The 23,641-nt window shown below is 43.1% G+C and overlaps 2 protein-coding genes across 2 annotated transcripts in view; one reads left to right on the top strand and one right to left on the bottom strand.

The window, feature by feature from the left end:
- ELF2 (E74 like ETS transcription factor 2) overlaps window positions 1-13,389 on the top strand; it is a 34,564-nt gene extending 21,175 nt beyond the window's left edge. The window contains 7 exon segments of the mRNA XM_009649492.2: window positions 3,009-3,122; window positions 4,061-4,234; window positions 6,130-6,216; window positions 10,346-10,538; window positions 10,933-11,028; window positions 11,030-11,227; window positions 11,660-13,389. Coding sequence (XP_009647787.2) covers window positions 3,009-3,122; window positions 4,061-4,234; window positions 6,130-6,216; window positions 10,346-10,538; window positions 10,933-11,028; window positions 11,030-11,227; window positions 11,660-12,287 — 1,490 coding nt within the window. The 3' untranslated portion in view covers window positions 12,288-13,389.
- A 5,815-nt stretch (window positions 13,390-19,204) lies between these two features.
- NOCT (nocturnin) lies at window positions 19,205-23,286 on the bottom strand. The gene is made up of 2 exons (XM_035889214.1): window positions 22,765-23,286; window positions 19,205-21,662 (listed from the first exon to the last, which is right to left on the bottom strand). The coding sequence occupies exons 1-2, from the start codon at window positions 23,126-23,128 to the stop codon at window positions 20,827-20,829; spliced, it is 1,200 nt and encodes a 399-aa protein (XP_035745107.1). The 5' UTR covers window positions 23,129-23,286; the 3' UTR covers window positions 19,205-20,826.
- Between the last annotated feature and the right edge of the window lie 355 nt (window positions 23,287-23,641).

Genomic DNA, 23,641 nt, shown 5'->3' with positions numbered 1-23,641 from the left:
CCCCCGCCCCCTTTATTGTAAAAAGTGCTACCAAGTGTTGCGATACAAGTGTAATTTAGTTGATAACACTCGATCTCGTCATCTGCCAGAACAGCTGCCTGGTTCTTCCTTGTCCCATGCCCTCTCTGAGAGAACCTGTTCCCCAACTTCATCTTTTGGGATATCTTTTTTCTAGCTGTATTTTTCATCCGTAGCATGTCTCCTGACTGAGCATTCTGACTCGCTGTCTGCTATTAGACATTTTCTAGCATGGCAAAAAGACGTTTCATGTAAAATTTGTGTGGAGATACAAATTTGCACTTTTCTCTTCCAAATGTGTTGGCGTGATAACGTTGCCTGAGCACAGCTGAAAACTCCTAGTGCTCGCTGGGTGGATGAACGCTTCTGAGGCTAAAACCATGGGCTGGCTAAAGGGGAATGTAGCTAGCTGAGAGGACTTCAAACTTGGTAACAGCACTCATTTTAGTATGTATTTTAATAGATGTCTTTCTGGCAATGTTAGGTTAGTTTGTTAACTGTCATGATAGACAGACAGCATCTGCGTTGCTCCAGCCAAAGCCAGAAGTGTTACTATTTTTTGCTTGATGTTTTTTAGCTGGCAATTTTAGTGGAGTCCTAAGTAACTTGTGTCGGAAAAACATTTGTGAAGTGTGTATTTTCAAATGTCAGAGGCTTTTGAGGAGTAGATAGTGCTATTTCTATTGGAATTGGAAGGGTTACTTAGGGCAGAGGTTGGGCAGCTCCTTTGCTCTGCTGTTACGGTATTGCAGCCTTAGTCCCTAATGCTGGGGGGCTTGCGTCTCCTTTCCCTCCCTTTAGGAGTAGGTGATTTCAGTAAGCTAATCCAGTACTCCCTTACAATGGAAATTTGGCAACTGTTGTTTGAGTTTCTTTACAGAAGTCCTTTATATACTGAATGTGATACCTGCACAGAAGTAAGCTAACTAGTTGTCCCCAAAATGGTAATCAGTAGAAACAGGAATGAAAATTGTATGGCTCTTCACTGCAGGGGGGGGCAGAGGGATTGGTGGAAAAGCTTTGCTGACCTGCTTTAAATCTTTTTTCATGCTTTAGAATAATAATGTATTAAATGTTGATTCAGACTTTCCAATTAAAGTAATGGTGTAGAATCGATATAGTTATAATGACCAGCTGAATATTGTTCCCGTATTCTGATGATCAGTGGAAAGTTTTCATCCGGTGGATGAGGGGAAACTTAGTCATCAATTTCTGTGCAACTGAGGCTTCTCTTCAGAAAGAAAAATGTTTAGGTAGAGGGTTTCCTGCAGGGCCAATCAGTTTCAGTGCGGGTGTGCAGCCTCTGACTCCGAACACCCCCAAACTGCAGCTGGGGAAAGGGCTCATGGTGCAAAACTCTGGCTGATGGCTGCTGATTATCTGAGGGACAGAGCGTGCGGTAGAGACCCTTCCCTTTAGCCTGATTTTCTGTGCCCTTAGGTAGGCTCTTACTGTTCCCAGCCCAGGGGTGAATCGGTGCTGGAATGCCAGCTTTATCAGGCATCTGCTGTTCCAAAAGATAAAGCCCCCTAAATAGCATCCCAGGAGAGGGCTGTGGTGGGAATCCCAGCAGCCAGGTTCGGCCAGACATTTCAGTCGCCCAGAATTTTGCATTTGTGCACCTTCCAGATTTTGTTTGCTTTCAGCTTCTGGTTTTTACGTTTAGACTGCTGGCTAGTATTTTTTTTTCAAGTGTTTAATTCTAGCGTTTAAATAAACTGCAATATGCTGTAAGGCTTTCTCCCCATGTGTGCCTGCATGAATCTGTTTGTAACTAGTGTGTTCTTAAGTCAGAAGCAACGCTAGCCGTATTTTCCCTGCTTTTCACTAAATGAACCTCAAGTAGTTTCTTAGATGTTTTCAGTAACAGGATAGGTGCTTTGAAGTTCTCGGAGAGAATTATTACCGAATCCTCTTTAGTTCTCTGACGCTGGAGGTAGGTGACCCTGCTTACGCTAAAGATAGATTCCCTGGGCTGCCGGCTGCCTGGCTGGAGCGGCTCAGCTTTGAGCAGATGGCCATAAATGGCCAGAGCGGCTGGAGGGAGCCGGCGTACCTTAGGGAGAGCGTGGATGATGTACAACAGGTGTTTCTGCAGTCGCCGCTTTTAAAAACCTTTGCAAGGGTGAGGAATACAGAGTTGGCTGTGAATAGGGCTGTAGATTTAATTGATAAGTTTTGGGGTTTGGTTTTTTTTGGTTTGTTTTTTTTTTTTACACTATTGTTGCTGTGTTCAGGTTGCTGTGATCTGCGCTTTATCAAACTGAAATGTGTTCTCTTGAAGTTACTTTAAATTATACTTATTTACTTAGTTTTCATAAACTTTCAGAACTTGAAAAAAGATCTATTTTTACCTTCTCCCCTTAGCTTTTGCTTAACCCCCACCCCGGTTTGTAATGCTTTGTGTTTTGTTTTTTAACAACCAAGCCTGCTAAACCCAACTCATAGGTCTTTTTAATGTCAGAAAACAAAGCTAGATATATCTGTTTTGCAAACTAATCTTGCAGGTTTTATTTTTTATATATATATATATATATATGTATATCTATGTATTTTTTTATCCAAATAGACTGAAAAGCTGAAGAGAGGTGGCCTTTAGATTTTGATGGGATAATAGTTGGATTGAGTACTATTTCCCTGCTCTGCTGTGTTAGTTTATAACCATCCTCATTACAGTCTGGTTAGTTCAGTTAACTTGAAGGCAGAAGACAAATCCCAGAAGTCTGCTGCTGTAAGTTCTTGAACACCTCATAGCAATGAGGAGCTTGGTTGTGAACCATAAATCTAATCCCAAGAAGTGACAGTGTTGGTTCTGCTTGTCTTGTGTCTTCCCTAAACATTTCTGTTGACGGGAAGGTGTAAAAGGTGTGAAGACACCTGACGATTTTGGGATTTTCATGTTTAAGATTGAGTAGTGCAGTTGTACGGTGATGCACGTGGAATTTTATAAGTAATCTGTTCTAATTTTTTTTTTTTTTACACTTCTACAGTGGAAGCATCGGTTCATGGAAGTAATGTGCACTGCACGGATAAGACAATCGAAGCTGCAGAGGCCTTGCTTCATATGGAGTCTCCTACCTGCCTGAGAGATGCCAGGAGTCCTGGTATGTCAGCCACAGTTTCTGCTCCGTGAACTGTTTCTCCTTCCACTAATTAGTAAAACAAGCAAATTCAGAAACCTGCTTCTGTGGAGAACCGTATGCTGTTTAAAACATTTTGCTTGCTTATTTCAAAACTACCGATTTGTTTGAGTTTTTACGTGATTTCTCCACCCTGTAACAAACATCCCTATAGATTAATAATTTATCTGAGAGAGATTGTTGGGTAAAGGTCCTTGAGTAGCTTCAAATTGAAAATGATCTTTTCTGTCTGAACATCAGAAAATACTTTTTCACTGTGTAGTTGACCGAGCACTGGCAGAGGTTGCCCAGAGAAGCTGTGGAGTCTCCATCTTGGAGATACTCAAAAGCTGTCTGGACATGGTCCAGGGGCGGCTGGCTCTAGGTGGCCCTGCTTGAGCAGGGGGTTGGACCAGGTGCCCTCCAGAGGTCACTTCTAACCTCAGCTATTCTGTGGTTCTGTGAATGTGGCATTTTAAATTGCTAAATGAAGAGTTATTTTAAGGAAAAAGTATTTTTTTATCAGTTTAAAAAAACCCAAGACTTGATGTTTATTTTAGCTTGATGTTCCTTCTGAAGTTACTTAATATATGTTGGGTGAAATAATGGTCAAGTTGAGACCCCAAAGCTACAAAATAGGAAATGGAGATTGGAATAGGGATCAAAGTTTAAGCTCTGATTTGTTTGTTTTGCAGTTGACTTTAGTTCTAAAGAATATTGGTGTGATACTTGTCTCACGCCTAACAATACTGCCAAACGTGCATGTTTGGGGGAATTGGATCCATTTTCTAGGTGACAGGTTGGAGTAGAATCTTGCTATACAATTGCCTATGCTTTGTTTAAAATAATGTCATGTAAGATACATTAAAAGAATCGGGTAGAAACTTCATAAGATACACTTTTTTTTCCCCCCTCCCTCATAGTGGAAGTTTTTGTCCCTCCTTGTGTGTCAACCCCAGAATTTATCCATGCGGCCATGAGACCTGATGTGATCACAGAAACTGTGGTGGAGGTATCCACGGAGGAATCTGAACCAATGGATGCATCTCCTGTTCCAACTTCCCCTGATATCCATGAACCAATGAAAAAGAAAAAAGGTATGTATGGCTCTTTCTGGGAGCAATCTCAGAACTTATTTCTGATGTGCACTGCCGCAGATGGTGCAGTTGATACGGGTGGAGATAGGTTAGATTATCTGAGTTCTCTGCTCATATAATCAGATTGATTGGAGTCTGAAATGTGAGTTCTTAGAAAATGAATCTGAAAAAAGAAAAAAGTAGCAAGAGAATGGGCTCCGCCAAGCCATAAAGGAAAATGGTATCTTTGTTGTTGTGGTTTTTAAGCACAGTTTACAAAGTGGAGGAAGAGTAGATTAGGATTCAAAGAGGACTTGCGTGGGTAACCGTTGGTGGCTGAAATATGGATATATTTGGAGAGCAGGTAGACTCGGCGTTCTTCCAATGAAACAACAGGGTAAATACTAACTTAAAAAAACCCCATGAATCAGTTTATAAAATCAGTACAAGATCTTCCTTGTGAGAGAAGTATCTTACTTCTCCAATCAGTGTGTCTTGGAGGACAAGCTATTCAGAACAGTGTTTGAGTTCTGAGCATTCAGCTACCAAATGAGAGGCTGGCACCTGGTGAGGTTTCTTTCTGCTCTAGCAGTTTTCTTACAGGCATCAGTACAATTCACGTAACTGTAGGAATACTGTTTTATTAGCGCTTCCAGACATGCTAAGATGGAATATTTACTTGTAATTTAGAGGAAAAAAAAATGCAATATAGTGATAAAGTGATACAAATCTAAGATCTATGAGTTTTAGATTTAATAAAAACACACACACACACCAGATAACTGTAACTCTACTGTAAATTACATAAGCAAGAAAATTATGATAAAAGCTTTTCCGTAGCTGTATTCATACACTGGATTTAAACTATTTCTTTATATTCCACTCTCTGTTTGAATGGTCATTACTGGGCAGATTGTGTTACAGGGCTGTGCTCAGGAAGTTCTGAAATTTTATGAAGGTTATTTTGTAAATATTTTTTTTCCTATTGCAGAGTCCGAATCCGTGCTCTTAAGTGTGTAAGGTCATTCAGCCATAGTTACAGAGCCGTAACTTTGGTCTTCATAACTAATGCCTTTTGAAATTCAGCGTTTAATGAAGAACGTTGTTCATTCAGCAAAAATTAATGCTCTTGTGCCCGAGGTAGGAGAGTTAATGGTTGCTACTTGCCTCTTAACTGAAGGCAGAAGCACGGACTGTTGACAGCCTGCTGCCGTGGGGTATGATCCTCTTCCCTGCTTGGGCCTGTTCACCTTGAGTAAAAAGGTCACTGAAGTGTGAAAGGATGAAGAAGCCGCAGGTCTTGCTGGGAGAGGATTTCCCTGGCACAGGAACGTAGGCAGCTCTAAGCCTGCTGCCGGCTGAGGAGTCCCCTCCTAAGCCTCCTGCATCGCTGAGGCCGCGGCTCCCGTTTGTAGCCGGCTTAATGCTGTGCTGTATGTCAGTTCCGTGCAGCACCGCGCGCACGCTTTTATATATAGCTTTTAACAGACAGGTGCATGGTGGAAATGAACGTTTACGATTTCAGAAATCAGTTTATGATTTACAGTTTCTTAGGAAAACTGATGCTTCAATCAACACCCATGCTAGAATACCAAAAACAAAGCAGAAGAAGAAATAATACATTTCAGAGTAAAGCAGACACTGGACTAAAAGAATGCAAACAAATTGAAGTTTTACTGTATACATTTGTTGCTTAGGTCATCTGCCATTAACTTGTCTGAAATTGAGTTAAATCTGTCTGTGAAATAAGCCATCAAATGATGAATTAAACTGGATGTGCCGTAGTCGTAATCTAAGAATTTAAGTTTATCCATACCTGTAGCAAGAAAATGGCAGGGGAAAAAATGCACGAAACTTTAAAATACTTTCATTCTTCATATCAGTTAATACTTTTTCCCCCTGTGTTTTTTGTGCAGCTGGCCGTAAACCGAAGACCCAACAATCGGCTATATCTGATGGGTCTCCAGATCTAGGTATAAAGAAGAAACCTAGAGAAGGCAAAGGTATATTTTTCCATTTATTGAGTCTTTAAAATTAGGCAGTGTATACGTATTGTATCTGTCACAGGAAATACACAGACCTTTAAAAGTTTGCTGGACGGGTTTGTACTGACTTCATTAGAGTTTTAATTTTATTCAGTGTCTTGAAATTTGTTTGTACAAGATCTAGCACAAGGATGTGTGGAACTGCTCTAAAGTCCCCTGTAATACACTCTGCAGTTAATGGGCTTTCTGATTTTTCATTTGCTTTGCTTTGTGTTTATTGACTCGTGCTGCCTTTCGTGTTGTGTGTTAGCTTACTGCTAGAAAAGGCTTGTTCTCAAGTAGAAGCAGCTTATGGGCATTTGTAATGGTGATGGTTGAAAATACGTTTTCTTCGTTGATTCACAAACTTCACTGCAAATACGTTGCTTGACTGATAGATTTGGTTTGGCTTAAGGGGAAAAACCAAATGATGATACGTTTCTTTACTGGCTGCATGAGGGATTTTGTGGAGGAGAGTCGTACTCCCCTGGTGTTTCTCCTGATAAATAGCGGGTCCTTTGAGCCCCTGCTCTTCACCCAGCAGGGAGACAGACTAGGGCATTTGCTCACAGGTTACCTTTGAGTTGGCTCTTCCCCTGGTTATAGGTGAAAAGCGTGTCTCTCTTCCCCACTTACTGCACTGAAAGTTGTTTGGAGGTGTTGCTGTAACTAAGAGAAACAAAGTTCAGTGACTTTCAGTGGCAGCATACTAGCTGAAAGAGTCTGCGGTCGTTGGCTCCGCTGTTATTTTGGGATTTGTTTGAAAGCTGTTTGCATAATTCCTTATCTGGGTACAGCTCCTCAGTCGTCACATTCGTCAGTAGGGCAAGGAAGAATGGGACGTTGTGCAGATGTTAGCTCATGAAAACCAGCGCAAATGGTAATTAAACTTCCCTGCAGTGGCCACTGTTGCTGTATTCGGATTTAGGTGTAGCAGTGGACCTCAGTGAAGGTCATAGATTTTGCATCTGCTGTACTTAAAAGTACATCTTATTTTAATTTCCTTCGTTTCTGAATATTCTTAAAGCCTTCTTAGCTTTCTTTCTAATTCGGAGTTCACTACTACAGCTTTCCATTATCTGAATAGTACTCGTAAAGTGTCCTACACAAATAACTGAGGAAGGAGGCCTGTATTTCTGTCTCTTCTAGTTTTTGTCTGTACTGGTGATTTCACTTTATAGCTTTTGGTTCATGAAGTGGGACATGGTACTGCTTTGGATTTTTATTTTTTTTTTCATTTCTGTGGACCCTCATAATGATCTACTTATGCCTCTCATTCTCACAAGATATCTCATTCCATATTTTACGCTAAAACTGGCATAAAATACGTATTTTTTTCTTGATGTCCTGTGAAATATTTTGTTACTGGATTTGTTTTTTGTTATTTATTTTAAAAAATTATTACAAATATAGGCTATTTTACATGCAGCGTGTTTTTGGAAAACCAGGAATTATTCCTAGATCTCAGTACTGTCGGCAGAGTTAAGTCATGGAGGAGGAGGACAGCTGGTTGTGCACATTTGGAAAGGGGATCGCTTGTTGTCCATGTAGGTAATCCTTCCTTTGTGCGTTCCTCTTGCTTTCTGGTGCAAAGTGAAGCAGCTGTAAATCTGATTTAATTGTGCCCTCCAGTTTGTTATACAGGAGGAGCTGGAGGCTTCTTAATATTTTTTTCTTAAAGTTGAGATGGTGGTGGGTTTTTGTCCTCACATAGTGGATTGGCAGTTTAGGCGTGGTTTCTCTTTCCGTATTTTGGTTTTTGTTTGCATAAATACTCTTTAAAGTGGAATTGGAGTGAGCAAAAGTGGCTTTGAGCCTTGCCACATAGATGCTGGGACCAATGCGACAGTTCATTGATACACACAACGCCGTGCATCACTCACATACTTTATGGCCATTAATCCTTCTATTTTGAGGTGACAGCTAACATTCTTAAGTAGTTGGCAGCTGTAATAATCGACTAGCCACAAAAATTTCTTTCACTGTGCAAAATCTACTCTGTATTGAAGTTAAGGTAAGTAATAATAATCATGTCTAGCTCAGTGCCTGCTTACAGTGCTGGTTAGTGCGAGACCTTTCAGGGGTGGAGATGAGAGCTGTATGATATTAAACAAGGCTTCTGTTTTCCTAGCAAGGTGCAGGACGTGTTTGTCTGCCAGGCTGGACTTAACGGATGCTTAAGAGTGGCACGAATGTAAACCTGTTCAGGTAACAGGTTTTATAGCCATGTCTTTTTCTTCCTCATGAGTCTGTAAGCTTGGATTAGTATTAGGCAAGTCTGGTTCTAAGCAGAAAGGGTTTAAAATTGGTGCAAAATTGTATTAAACATTTCTAAAATAAGCTTTTTGCATTAAATGCATAGCAGCTGTAGCTGACACAGCAGCTCACCTGGAGTATCTCTGGGTCTTATTGGTGATAGTAGATGGCTTCTGAGTAGTACAGGTATTGCATAGACCTCTAGTGGGAAAAAAAAGTTGTTATTTAGGTCAATATAGAGTATGAGGGGAAAATAAGGAAACTGCTGAGTAGCAGTACTATTCCTGCAGAAAAATTAGGCGCTTTCAGGAATGATTTCTCTTGAAGTTCCTGTTTACTTCCTAATACTGAAGCCCACTTACATTTTTGCAAAGAATCTGTTGCAGACCTAAGTATTTGGTGGTGGACCCAGAAGTTCTATTTCTGAGGAGATAAGGAAAAAAAAAAGGGATTAACTCCCTAAAATCTAGGATGATACCAGGATTCCTGAGTTCTCTTGTTGACTCTTTCCTCATGTAGGTCCTGTTCAAATGTCTCTGAAATCCAGCGGAAGCTGAATCTTGGTAGCTCTTGAGTCAGTACTTGCTGTTTATTTGAGCACGTGGTAAAATACATGTATTCTCTCTCTCTATGAGGTGGTCTTCCAGAAGATGGAAACTATAATTTTTTCTACCCTTTGAGGTTTTTCAAAGATGGCTAACTTCTTAGAGTCTGCAACAGTGGTCTTTAACCTGCCTTAGTGTATTTTAATTATGGCATAACAAGCACCATGCTGTGCCACTAAATCTCAGGAAATAATGACCTTTTTTCACACACAAAAAAAATTCAGTATATTTTTATTTGGCCCATGTCACCCCCTGGAAGTGTGATCAAGTGAAGAATTGCGATTAACATTCTGTGGTTATTATTCTTGTAGCTCTGTCTTAGTTCTTTCTTCTCAGATAACTTGAGGAATCTTCTCCAGCTGTACAAATTGGAATGTGGTCTGGTTTTTTTTCTTCTGCTTCCCTTCCCCTTTTCCTGGGTGTGACTGGTATAGTCAGAGTGCAGACATGTTATGTTTTATGCCATCCTGACAGTCGCTGTCATAAACCCCGTCTTGGGGCTCCTGTAGTGAAAATGGTAAATCTCTTGAGTACCTGAGAAGTGCATTAGATTCTTCTTCTGTAGGCTGACTTCATTCTATATACCCCTAATTGCAGAAAGGTACATGGGATTCCTGCCGTATGAATCCTTGTAGCAAGAGGTTGGACTGGCTTTGCACCTAGAAGGACATTGGGTCACTCTGCAACGTATATTTGGGAAGGGTCAAAACATGGGGCTGTCGCCAGTCAGTGTGAGCGCCCCAGATCCTGGACAAGGAGGTTACATTGCAAACTTAGCACAGTTGAGATGGTTTGTTATTGAAGGTTGTATGCCTTTTAAAAATGACTCAATTACATTCTCCTGTCCTTCAGTGTCGTAAAATGCACTGGCATTTCCATTCTCTGTTTTAAGCAAATATGAGAAGAAAATTCTGAGCTCTCGTCCTGCCTCTGCTGAACAGATGTAGGTTGTAGTGACTTGGAACGCCCTCCCACACTTCTTTTCAAGAACTGAGAATGGGCGCTGGATTGAACGGGCTCCTGTGCTATAGAGCAGGTCACTTGGATTAGCTCCTTTCAGAATGTAAATATTTATGGAAGCTTTACTAAACCTGACAGAATGAATGAATGTGTGCAGGTTACATCACATACCATCCACTGTGTAACATTTGCTTGTAATGCAGGTCATTCAGAGTTACCTATATATGGAGAATCTTCTGTTATCTTTAGAAGTGGGTTTCTAATATTTAAATGCTTTCTGATTATAGGAAATACAACGTACTTATGGGAGTTTCTTCTGGACCTTCTCCAGGACAAAAATACTTGTCCTCGATATATTAAATGGACTCAGCGAGAGAAGGGAATCTTTAAACTTGTGGACTCGAAAGCTGTCTCCAAACTATGGGGAAAACACAAAAACAAACCTGACATGAACTATGAGACTATGGGAAGAGCTCTGAGGTAAAAACTCTTACATCCTTAAGTTATCTACTGTAGTTTTAAATCAGATTCTTAATTTTGCCTATAGAAATATAACAGTTCCGAAATTTTAAAAGCTTTGCCCTCTTGCTCACTTAGCTGTTTAAAAAGCATCAGAGTCTTGCAGTTCCTGTTGCTTTTTATGTTACCAGTTAATTTGCAATTTAATTCCTGAAGTATGTATTTAAAAGGTCAGATTGTTTTTCAGCTAGATCCTTCAGATACTTTGCCAGTATGCTCTGCCAGCTTCTTTCCGTACCTCCTCCCATTGTAGGTTTTACTGTGGTTACTTCAGATTTTCTTGTTAGCATAGAAGGAGGTTTTCCTTAAAATCTGTCACTATGTTGGTTACAACGTAGTTGTACTTTTCTTGCAGATACTACTATCAAAGAGGAATCCTTGCAAAAGTTGAGGGACAGAGGCTTGTATATCAGTTTAAGGAGATGCCAAAAAACATAGTTGTCATAGATGATAAGAGTGTCTTTTTCTGCAGAAAACCTTTTAAAAGCAGCAACCTCTGCGCGCGGAGGAAAAAATTCCTCTCCGTTAAGCTGTACCAGAACAGAAAAAGCAGTCACCAGAGTTGTGAATATTGCCTCACCAGCACACGATACATCGTCATCTCGTCCCTCAACTACCACTACTACTGTCCCAGCAACGACAGCTCCCAGGTTTGTATTAATGTGGTTCTGGCTTGTCATTAGCAAATGACAAGCTGTTTTTTGGTTAGGAAGCTATCTTTCAGTTTTTCGTTTTATATTTTAAATGTTGGAAATTGTTTCTGCCTTGCAAGCAGCAGTGTAACATGATAGAATACTGTGAAAGTTCAGTTTATGAGATCAGAGCCAACTGTCAATATGCTTGCCCTCAGGTGTATTTTACAATTATGTAGAGAGAGGGAGGGGAAAAAAAGATACAAGAATGCTGCTAAATTTCTAAAGCCCTGTTGCTAGATGTACAAACGGTTTGGGGTTTTTTTGTTTTGTTTTTTTTTTTAAGAACCAATTAAAAATCTGTAAATCCTAGATTTGTCTGTCCCCGTTGTTACCTCTAATGGTGCCCTGTGTTTTGGCTTAAACACGCACATCTTTCTTATTTTGCAGGACTGTACGTGTGGCAATGCAAGTGCCTGTTGTAATGACTTCTCTGGGACAGAAAATTTCAACTGTGGCAGTACAGTCAGTAAACGCAGGCTCACCGTTAATAACCAACACAAGTCCAACAACAGCAACAACTCCAAAGGTAGTAATCCAGACAATCCCTACTGTGATGCCAACCTCTGCGGAAAACGGAGACAAAATCACAATGCAGCCTGCCAAAATCATTACGATCCCTGCCACGCAACTTACACAGTGTCAGTTACAAACAAAAACGGGCCTGTCTGGGTCAGGAAGTATTAACATCGTGGGAACCCCGTTGGCTGTTAGAGCACTAACCCCAGTGTCTATAGCTCATGGGACACCAGTAATGAGACTATCGGTGCCTGCTCAGCAGGCGTCTGGCCAGACTCCTCCCAGGGTGATCAGTGCAGTTATAAAAAGTCCAGAAGTTAAATCAGACACAGCGGCTTTAAAACAGGAGCGTGAAGTGAAAACACTGCAGCTGGTAAAAGAAGAGAAGCCGGCAGATGGAAGCAAGACTGTGACCCACGTAGTAGTAGTAAGCACGCCCTCAGCTATTGCCCTTCCTGTAACAGTGAAAACAGAAGGAATCCTAAAGTGCGAGAAATGAAGAATAGGTTTGCTTCCAGCATGGACTTGTAGACTGTTACGGTTTTGAATATACTGACATAATGGGGGGCGGGAAGTGGATGCGATCCCCAAGTCGAAAAGGAGAGTTTTGAAATGTTTAATAAACATGCGTATGTTGAAGACTTACTGGAAAAAAAATTATTTTCCCGTGTTTCAGTGGGAATTGAACCACATTGATATGCTGACAAAAACTGCCTCTTCCAGTTGGGAAACAGCTGAACCTATGGAGAAGGAAAGATACAGGGACTGAAAAGGGACCAAACAGTTCACTACGTTACCCGTTACCACGTTACACTAAGACCTGGAACACTAAAAGAGAGTTGTGTGAGAGGTTTGCCTTGGTTTTTAGTTTTCAGGGGGAGAGGAAAGTCTCGCTGTTACAAATGGCAAATTTTGATGCATTTTATATGCATACCAGCAATTATTACTGTGTGTCCACAGTACTCAACTGGTGCTATGTGAAAAACTCTGCTCCTAGGTATTGTAGAATGTGAAATAAAGGAGAAGATTAAAGAGCTTCTAAAAGAAGACAGAGACCTAGAGGGATTTTTGTATCATACAGCTTAAGCAGATTCAAAATGAAAGCCTTAGACTGATTTTCAGTTACCTTTCTTGAAATAAGCTAATGGCTTGTTTGTGTAAAGCTTTTTTATTAAAACAAATTTTTTAAAAATCTTGTACCTAGCACAGTATTGTTATAGAATTACATGTAACATATTTTGTATGGTAGTTAAAAAAGTCTGTCTAAATTTCTTAATTGTGGACAAAATAGCAGCAGGCTTTCCGCCTTCTGCTGTAACATGCCTGTGTCTCTCACTTAGCCTTGACATCCGTGCATACATTTCAGTTTCAGCTCTACTCTTGTCACTTGAAAGGTCACGCCCAGCATGAGCTTTTGTCAGGTAGTTCTAAACCTGTAAATTTTTTTTTTAGTTGAAGTTAAGAGGGAAGTACCAGTGTTCAGAATGAACTATAATAGTTTGTATATTCAACATTTGAAGTATATTCTATTTTGTTGTACTCTTGTTTCAAAGTGTATTCAAGTAGGTTTTACTGAAATATAGAAAAGAAATTTAATGGTGTTTGGTCTGCTTTTTATTTTTTATTTTTTCATTTCAACCTGTTAACCTTCTTTTTTGCTTATTTGAAATCTTCCAGGCATTCAGCCTAAGGTAGCTGATACAGTGTGGAAGTTTGGAACTCCTCACTACTCTGGTACTCCGAACGGCTGACCAACCCTCCCACACAGTATACTGAAATACTTTTCACTGAAGTTTCTGAGAAGCTTGCGGTAGTTGGTGAGGTAACTTCTGACGGGGGTCTAGTTCTGTTAGTCTGTGTCACGCTTTTTCAGGGCGGTGAGCATACGCAGTTTTCTTGCAGTGTGGCTAATCACATGAATACTTATGGAATAACCCAAGTAGCTTAGGAAGTTACTGCCCTCCAGCTGACAGGTGAGAACTTTGTGTGTGCTCCCAGTTGTTTTAATGCAAAGAAGGCAGGATTTGCTTAAATGACTCTTGAGATTCAATAACTTCTAGACCTCAGTGAACTACCTTAATTTCCTAAGGCTGCATTGCAAAGGAAAGGTAGAAATGAGCAGGATTGGCTACTGTAGTGTACTAACTTCTCCGATGACCTCAAAGAGACAAGTAGAAAGTACCAGTAGGTAGAAACTGTGAAAAATGAGAAATACTGAGTTACACTGCTGGTCCTTTTGATGTTGTTGCCATTGATGTTTCCAACTGTTAATATTTTGGCTTCAGCACAAATACATGACTTTAGGTAGGTGTATTTCTTTTCCTGAATGAAGTAAGTATCTAAATAGGTTTTCCATTTATAATTGCACTGAAGTTACGGGTATGCTGATACATTACTACAGGGTGTAAAGCTCGGGTGAGAACACACAGTACACAGATTGCTCCATAGTTGCCGTCCACGTGCAAGAGTGTGGCTCAAAACAGACGGAGGGGTAGCTCACTGAGTTTTCATGGGCACCACGCTGGCCCTACAGCAGTTAACTAGAGAAGCAGCACACCAGCTTGTAGGCAGCCAGGTGCCCAGTAGCACCCCCAGTTCCTAGTGAGATGACCTGGAAAGTCTTCAGAGCAGGAACTTGGGTAATCTTGAAATAATGTAAGTGTAAATGACCATCTAAGTACTTCATGCCTGGAGGAGCAATTTTAACAGAAATATGGAATGGAGTTCTTTGGTAACAATAAAGGAGACCAGAAGGAGTTTATTTTTTCCCTTTAACTTAATACTGAAAAACGAGTTACCTCTAGAGTCCTAGCAGTAAGCCCCATTCTTCCCTTTGAGTGGTAGGAAATGTGGGAATAGCTCCATTCAGCCAGGCCAGCATGTGGGGAACTTTGAAAGTCTTCTGAAAAAAGAATTCTTTTTCATACTCTAAGCAGGGAAGCAGAGTTTAAGAACAAACGAATGAACAAGCTGAAGCAGGTGAAAAAGCGTGGTGTAGAAGGCAGCAATGCCTTCCACCAGCAGTTAACCCGAAGTAGCAAAGATTCTTACAGAGGAGCTGTGCTTCTGGCCTGGGGTAGAGGACAAGGTCTCCTTCATAGGAGGAAATGTAGGAGAAGGAAGTGGATTTATGTTACCAAAAAAGAGGTAGGACAGAAAGGGAAAGTAGGGGGAAGCTGGGCCATGGGTTGACTGATTTGGTAGTCTGAGAGGCACTAATGTTCTGGGTAAAGGGAAATGGAGCAGTGTGGAAAGAGGCAGGTAGAACAAATCTGAGCCAGAAGACAAGAAAAGAGAAAAGTAACAGCATTTTTAAACCCACTTTTTTAGGTCTTTTCTATAAGAAATCCTTTTCTAAATGACTGTTATTTGATCGTACATGAAAGATGCTATATCTCAGAGCATGAAATGTCTCTCTGGAGTATTTGTAGTTAAGACCTTTCCAACACCTAATTTAGGTATGCTGGAAGTCAAATGGGGACAAACGATCTTCCTCTAAATAGATAAGGCTCTCCAGCCGATGACCTCCTCCTCTTAAGTTAGAGCCAAAACTTGATCGTGTAACGGCAAAAATGGAAGGAATGAAGGAGCACATCTCTGCTACTGGTGAGATAGGCAGCTCGCAGCCGCGCTGCTGCTACTGTCGCTGCTGCGTCTTGCCACAGACCCGGTGATGGTCCTTTGGCTCTCTCCCCTGGCCACCCGGTGAGCAGCACGCACGCTACCGAAGGACATTTATCGGAAGTTTGTCAAGTGCTGGGAGAATCTCAATCTGCGTGAGGATGCGCTGTAACTGAAATGCGAAGGGTACTTAGCCCGGCTTCAAACGGTGAAGACCCTTTTTGTTAACCTTTCCATGTACTCCTTTGTACTCCTCACTTTTTTTTTTTAATTTAGCTGCCAGCTAGAAGTACAGACAGGCTTTCTGTCACAGTCAGGTAGTGATTTCAGCGGATCTGCTTATTCTGCATTGCTTTGCGTGCCTCACAGTCAGGTAGTGATTTCAGCGGATCTGCTTAAGCACAGCTATTCTGCATTGCTTTGCGTGCCCGTGGTTCCTCTGAGTTGTTCTGAGACGCGGTTGTTCTTCAGAGCTGGTGTGTAATCTAGGTGACAAGCTGTGCTTCTTACAAGGGGCAGCCTCTCCCTGGGGGTTTCTACAGCAAAGTGCCAGAGGGGCAAGGTTCCCCTGTAACTGAAAGTCTCAGATCATTCTCTAGGTCTGTGCAAGCTTGCTCTTCAACATGCTGCCTTATGCCGACATAATTAATTACTATGTGGGCAAGAAACGTTTTTACTGTTGGTGTTGGAGGACATGACCTCAGGATGAAGGAGCTTTAGTCAGGTTTGTAACATCTGAAATGGGCAAAGGGACACTAAAACACTGAAGCAGTTAGTGTTTAGGTATACTCCTAGACTTTTGCAATCCCATTGAAAAACCTGTTATTTTGTCTGTGTGTGAAGCTGGTGGCACGCGTAGAAAAGGCCAGGCTTAACTCATCCTTGGCAAGTAGTAACTTTTCGTGGTGTGTGAGTGGCATGAAGCTCTAGTGTGAAGTGAGCATGCTTTACACAGAAGGCATCGAGACATACGTAGCCATGGTATCGCTGATTCTACAGCTATAAAGACAAACATTTTTGTCTTTCAAATAACTACTATTGTAAGTTATAGGACAGACAGGGTAATGCTGTGTAATCCACAGGAAAAAACCCTAACTCTGGGTTGCAACTCAGAATAAAGATCTGAGTATCAAAATGTCTGGGTTCTGGCAAGGAAAGTTGCAAGGGGGATCCCATCCCAGAGACCGCTGTTTTTGTTGCTTTTTCTTGGACGAAGTCCATCTTGCTTAGCAAAGGGCTCTGTGCCTTGACACAACTCGAGTGATGCGGGTAAAGCGTGCTGCAGGGAAGGCTGAACTCTTGGGATCCTCTGCTAATTGATTTCATCAACTTTAGGACTTTGGAGAATTACATCTGAGCTGATCAAGGATCAGTGAACCAGGGGCAGGCAAGAGTTGATGAGAAAGTGGAGGGGTGCCCAAAGCCTCAGTTCTTCCTTACCGTGCGGCGTGTAGCAGGGATCTCTCAGTTATGTGTGAAGGTTGTCACAGGCAGAACAAGCTAAATTCAATTTCTGCCTCACAGAGACAGTTCAAATAGCAAGTATTAAGCTTGTTAAGTGAAGGAGATCCAAGTGATGCTACTTCTGATCTAATTGTTCCCCAAGAGAGATAGTGTGTTAATAAGCTTGCAACAGCTTCTGCCTTTCAGCAAATTAAGTAAGTGGGTCACTTCTTCCGTCAGCCAGCTTGAGGGTGAGGGAAATCTGTCACTGCTGAAGCTAACGCAGCTTTTATTCAAGATTAGAGCAAGGGATCTGTTGAGACTTTTTTTTAGCCTTGGTGTGCTTATAAGGCAGATAGCGACAAGAGCAGCTTTGAAGACATTTTTTACTGTAAGAGTCATACTGCTACGTAGGGGAAAAAAAACCTTCCTGCTTCTTCCTATGAAAAATATTTACTGTACTGATATTTACAGCAGGCAATAGTATTTCAGTGCTGCAGGCCTGCCTCTTGCTGAAAAAAAAACAAAGCAAAAGCTACATTTCACTTAGGTTTTCCAAAAGAGTCTGTCTGCAAAATATATTTTATAGCAAGTACTGGAATAAAAGGGTGAAGCTGACTGAGAAATTACCAGTTAATTTCTGCATCTTGTCTACCGTTTATTAAAATACAGCAGAAAGGGTTCACCGTTGTGCTATAGCAGGGATGTGTGATTTTCTGAGCATGAGAAAATTAATTGCCTTGTGAGGGGGAGAGTCCCCAGCCTTTTCGCAGTTATTCCACCCTCCCCTCGCCTTCAAAATTGCCCTTTAAGGACATGAAGCAGTGAACATCTACAGTCACGTGTCCAGGGTGAAATAAGAATCCCAGCCACTACAGATGAGCTCTGCAGTGATGGCAGTATCATACAAATCATGCTGTTTCTCCACAGTTTGGTTTCTTTTGCGGGAGAGTTAGCGTTGAAAGCAAGGGTCTGAGTAAAATGGCCCAAGAATCGTCCACATGCCAAATACCATCACCCCGTGAGAGCGGTGGTGGGAGTTTTGTCGCTGCGATAGTTTAGCTCCTGCTGGTAAACAAAGCCTACCGTAACCAGTGCTGGTGGCTCTGTGCCCTGGCAGTGGTGAAACAGGACCACAGTGACCTCGGCTGTCCTTCGGAAAACGGAGCTGCTTATGCACAAGTAAAGTGGAAATTAAGGGCTTTTTGTTGTTGGTGGGGTTTTTGTTGGTTTTTTGTTTGGTTTGGGATTTTGGGTTTTTTGTGTTTTTTTTTAATACAGATCCAAGTACAGTATTATCCTTGCTCTCAAGTCACAGCTTTCTACCACACGTGTGGTTTCTTCTAGAAACTACCAAAAGGGTCTGAACAGAAACTCCAGCTTCTGGTGTGACTTTTCTGTGGTAGGTGAGCAAGGAGTTCACTTGTTAAAGGTACCATCTTACAGGTCTACGTTGTGGTGTTGCTTTTCAAAGTGTTTAGCTACAGATGACTCGAGACCTCCATTAATGGGCAACTGTATTCTTTCTCCTCTTTGCAAAGACCATTTGAGGGAAGATCCTCAGAGAAGCTAACCCTAGAGGAGCAGCACTGCATCTCACCCCCTCAGAGAGCCACTGAGGGCAGCTAGCACCCTGAAGAGGAAGCTGTCGCAGTCTAGCTGGTGTGAAATACTTATGGCAGGGATGCTGAAAGGTCTGCCTTTCTGTGGGGCATTAGGAGTGTCTCATCTCTGGCCCAGACTCTTCCCCCAAAAAGACCCACCCCTTCCGGCTTCCAGGGACACAATTTGCTCTTTCTGAAATTGCAGCTGAAGGAAGCCCTGTCTGGTAGTAGTTGATGTGTCGCATCTGCCTGGTACAAGTATTCACCAAGGAAGTGGAGCTCCTTTGTTGTAAAATCCTTTCTGTCTGGGGAATTTCAAATCCACATTTGCTAGAGGAGCCCTGCATCCCAGGCTGGTTAGAGGGGCCTCCGCTCCTCTGCTTGGAAGCGGATCATTGCCCTCATCCTGCAAGGGTCAGGAACATGCTCAAAGCGTGCTACGGCTGTGCAACACAGCGCTTCATCCATTTGCCCAAAACGGAGCATGTTTGTGCGGGAATCTGGGACTTCCAGTTGCCAGACTCTATTTCACTTACCAGCAACACAAGTACAGTAATTCACGGGCTGTGTAAAGCACATACCTGTGGGACTTGCTCTTCAAATGACATTTTAAAAGGAAGTGACAAACAGAGCTGCCTGTTGTGCGGAGCCAGCTCTGCTAGGCATGCTCAGCAGCCCTCAGGGGCTAATACTTGCCCCCTGCTCTGCAGTATTGGCCAGTTTGTAGCTCCACACAACTGTCGGAAAGAGTAATAGTTACAGTAATATAGATTCTAGGCTTCAGCTTTAGCTAGGGGAGAGAGCAGCTTAACATTGCTGAAGGTAACTCCCTTCCCTGCAGACCTGCTGTGGAATTTGGGCATTTCAAGACTGAGAAAGAGCGCTTGCCCTGAAAGCAAAGCAGCCACGCCAGCTGGTAAGATAAGGACTGCAGGATCGGGGGAAGGAGGTCTGGAATGGGTAGCATCACTGCTACACTGAAGCTCAAACTGACTAGTTGAGACATCACCTACTTAAGATAGGAAAAAGAAAAAGAGACATTACTTTTTTTCCCCAAAGACTTTTATTAATAAACACCTGGAACATTTACGAGTTACTACGGGCCTTACTTTACATGGAAGTACTGCTTTATTTACTCTGCTTCATCTTTCCCAACTATCTAAATGTCAGCTCAACTCCAGGTGCTGTCTCTCTTCCCTCCTCTCTCCCCACCTCTTGGCATAGTGGCATGTTTACAATCCGTGTATGCAATACCTATGTCATACCAATGAGCACGGCTCCGTGCACAAGAGTTACTGTACTAACGCGGCTCCTCTGTCATAGCCTAGGTGCTTAGCCAGACCCCTGGGCCATGGAAAGAGGCTCCTCAACACTTGCTGTATGATTTCAGGTCAGATGCAGGATCACCAACTTTTCTCAATAAATAAATCTTATCTTCTAACAGGTTCCAGTGCAGCTTTAGGTTCTGAAGATAAATAAAAGGAAGTCTTTCAACGTGAAGACTGGCCCCTTACTGAAACAGCCAGATTGACAATACTGCAAATCTAAACCATTTGGAAAAGTAATACTCGAAGCAGAGGAGGAAATACTCCCTGGTTTGGGTGTGCCCTCTGGAGGGATGCACAGAGGAGACAAAGGTACCTGTCACTGTGTATACACACCTACAGGCCGTGCACGTTAACGGACACAGGCACATTCATCGGGAAAAGTGAGGATATTGCCATATGGTGCGGAGTAGTTAGCCACTATTTCCTCCCCTGCTCTTCCTGGAGGGGGCCTTCCTCACACTGTGCTGTTACCCATTCACTTGTAATGACATTGTCATCTCAAGTCATCTAAAAGTGAGAAGACAGCACTAGTATGAGCTTAGCTTTGTTCATGTCTAAACTGCATTAAACTTCCTTTGTATTGCAACAGAAAAAGATGTAGGAGAATCTCACTGAGTAGTTGAGCCTCGTTCCCTTTGGTACTGGCACAAGCTTAACATGAAATAAATAAAATTAGCATGCTGCCAGGGCAAGTTGTTTTACAAACACAAGTGTTCTGATTTAAATACTAAGGCCTCCACATTCATTAGAGGATTAAATCCTTAAACACAGGGGTCAGTGAAAGGATAAAGCTCATTTGCCTTCTGGTTTTCAAGCCCTGACACGGCAAGAACACCACTAGGAGAACACCGACTCCTTTCTTCCTCCCTTGGAGGCTTCCAGCTTAACAAGCGCCGAACAGCAAGTGTAACTCCAAACAAGTGCCCGAAATAATGTTTAGTCAACAGGATTTCCTCATCCTGCAATAGCTTCCAGCTTCAAAAGCTTTCTCTAAAATTGTGGTGAGTTAAGACACTGCAATACCAGGTGGCATTCCAACACATTACAGCAGTCTGTCAGGGTCTTGATTAAAACTAAAGTCACACACCAGAGACAGGTGATCAGAAGGGTAATTGAATGATGGCAGCCTGTTGGGCCCAATTTGCTCTTCAGTCAGCAAGCCCAGGGCTGAGTTCACATTCAAGGCATGCTGGGAATACCAGATATAATCCAGCGTGTGCCGGCACTCTCCTGAGGGCCGGATCTTCCAGGTGGTGTATGGGGGCTCTGACTGCCCATCGGGGCTCAGCAGCTTGTATGCACTGTTTAAGTTGAGGCTAGAGTTGGAAAATTCTCTGTAGACCTCCTCAGTTGGCTCTGCGTTGAAGTCTCCACAGATGATCAGAGGGATCTTCGCACCTTGGGTAATGCTCTTCAAGTTCTGGAGAAGATCGCAGCCTTGCGCGGACCGAAACCTCTCCCAGCCAGTACGGGCTTTCAGGTGAGTGACGGCAATGCAGAACAGTCTCCCAGTCTCATTGCACTTCAGTGTCTGAGCTATGGCCACTTGGTTGGTCTTCAGCTTCATGGCGGTTAGGCGGATGTTAGCACTGTTGATGAGCTCAAAGCGGTCTTTGAGGAAAAACAAGGCGCAGCCATCCGGCCCGTTGTTCTGCTCCACATCTAGGCACGGGGACCACGGCTTCGGGAAGAAAGTGCACTGGTAGCCGAGTCGGCTGAGGAGTGGCTCAAAGGTGTCAAAGTAGTGGTCAACTTCTTGCAGGCACAAGATGTCAGGCTTGTACGCGAGGATTTCCTCCAGGATGAGGCACTTCCTCTCTTCCCATTTCAGAGCTTCCATGGGGCACTGAACAAAATTGTCTTTGCCTTCTCCAAGAGCTGAAATAAACGGAGAGGGAGGGAGAGAAAAAAAGAGTTGTTACAGATCGCTCAAACAGGCCATCTTCCTCCAGGTTTTGCAGAGGCCAGAGGCAAGGCTCGCCCCGCGGGGCCCCGCACCAGGCAGTGGCTGCTTGCAGCCCTGCACGAGAGCAGGCAGGGGCTGTCACAGCGCAAGAGGTTGCAGTGGGAAGTGGCAAGAGGCTTTCGCAACGCTTTGCTTTCTCTGTAAAACGCACGCACATCAGTTTACATGCAGGTGATGGGGTTTTTCAGGAGCAGCTGCTTTGACTTCCTTAGACTTAGAAGGGTGCCAGGCTTGCCAGTGGGTGTGAGAACCCCTTCTGAAAATGCTGAAGCCTCTCCAGAAAAATTATGTTCCCATTACAGACACAAGTTAAAGACTTTTTTTCCCCCTCTCTCCGGAAGTCACTACGCTGTGACAAGTGCTTCCACATGTGGCTGCCACAGCTTAAGCCTAAGAAAAAATGCAGTGGGGTAGGAGTGACTTAACTGCAGAATGTTAAGGCAGTCCCTGCATGGGGGGGATTTCCCACCCCAAAAGATTTTAAGATGAGGCTGTTGCATAAGCTGCAATTTACAGCCTTGATTTTAGGGGTCTGAGAGAAAAAAAAAAAAGATAAAATTATTTTGAAGAATTAAGAATTGCCATAACAGATCTGAATCCCTGAATAGTTCACCAATAAACCAATTAAAAATCTGTAGAGAAGCTTTACAAAGAATGAAATCTGGGGAAGGACGAGTCTTTTCTGTGGGCTAATGACTACCTAAAAGTGATGGGTCACAGCTTTTTGAATATACTATGTTCAGTTAAGGCAGGCATTCGGAGCTACCTTTGGCATCACGGTTGCAAGGAGAGCCCTTGTTTCCTTTCCTATAGAAGGGAAGGCAAGCTGCTATTTCAGGTGCTGAGCATCTCCTCCCCTGGCCCTCAGTCAGTTGTGCCTCGTGTAATTCACCTCTCTCCCTTTGCTCTGCCAGTCCCAGGCATGCCTAGCTACGCAGGCACATCTGCTTTGAAAAGTTTTCATTGCTGCATTTGATCTCAAGGTCACACCTTGAGCTTAGAGGCAGCTCCTACCTTGGGCAAGGATGTTCCACTGCATGACCCGAATGGGGCGGTGGTTACTGGCAGCGTTTTTCTTCAGGTCCACAAAGTCCCTCTGAAACCGGGGTGGCCGTTTCTGCAGAACGATCTGACATTCCTCCAGCAAATCCTTGGGGTCTATAGGATCCAGCTGTGCCGAGTCCGGCTGCTCCAGGCAGTCCTGGTGCTGGGACACGGCACTGCTGCTCAGCGTCTTGGCGAGCGCGCTGTAGAGCCGGCTGGTGCTGTTTCCCATGGAACACACTGGAAAGGAAAAAAAAATGGTGTTGAGATGCCCGCTGTGGCTCTTCTCACCACTTGGGTGCCTTATGGATAACCTTGGTATGCTGCCAGCCATTTGTGGTTTGGGGCCTGTTCCCAAATCTGAGATAAGGAGGATGTGGAGATGGGGTTAGTTCTGCCCACAGTCTCCTTGTGTTCTGCTTAATGTCAGGAGCTGCTAACCTCTGCAGCATGCAAACAGCCTGGTTTAAGACATCACGCAGTTGTCTTCTAAGGGAAGAAAGGAGTCTTTCATCCAGAACAGCAGGGCTAAGGTTAACTTCTGCACGTGTTGTAGCAAACAGAAGAGCGCACTTTTTCCCTCCGCACAGAGGGGAGTGCCCAGCAGGTAGACAAATACCGCCTGCTCCTTATTTCAGGTGCAGCATCTGTCTCTAATGGGGATGGCCCCTCTGCCCGGCCCTGTCCCCTCTGCCCGCCTGGGATGCCCCCAGGCCTCCTGCCCGCAGAGCGGCAAGCAGAGCGACTCGTTCCCTCAGGTTAATATTTAATAGGAATCTCCGATCGCAGCTTCGTTTGCCCCCAAAGCAGCCATGTTTTCATACACGTGGAGCGGCCAGATACCTCT

This window comes from Egretta garzetta, unplaced genomic scaffold (genome assembly GCF_000687185.1).
Source record: "Egretta garzetta isolate BGI_Z169 unplaced genomic scaffold, ASM68718v1 scaffold302, whole genome shotgun sequence".
NCBI classification, from domain to species: domain Eukaryota; kingdom Metazoa; phylum Chordata; class Aves; order Pelecaniformes; family Ardeidae; genus Egretta; species Egretta garzetta.
The sequence above is the reverse complement of the archived record's forward strand: the minus strand, read 5'-3'. Positions and strand labels throughout refer to the sequence as shown.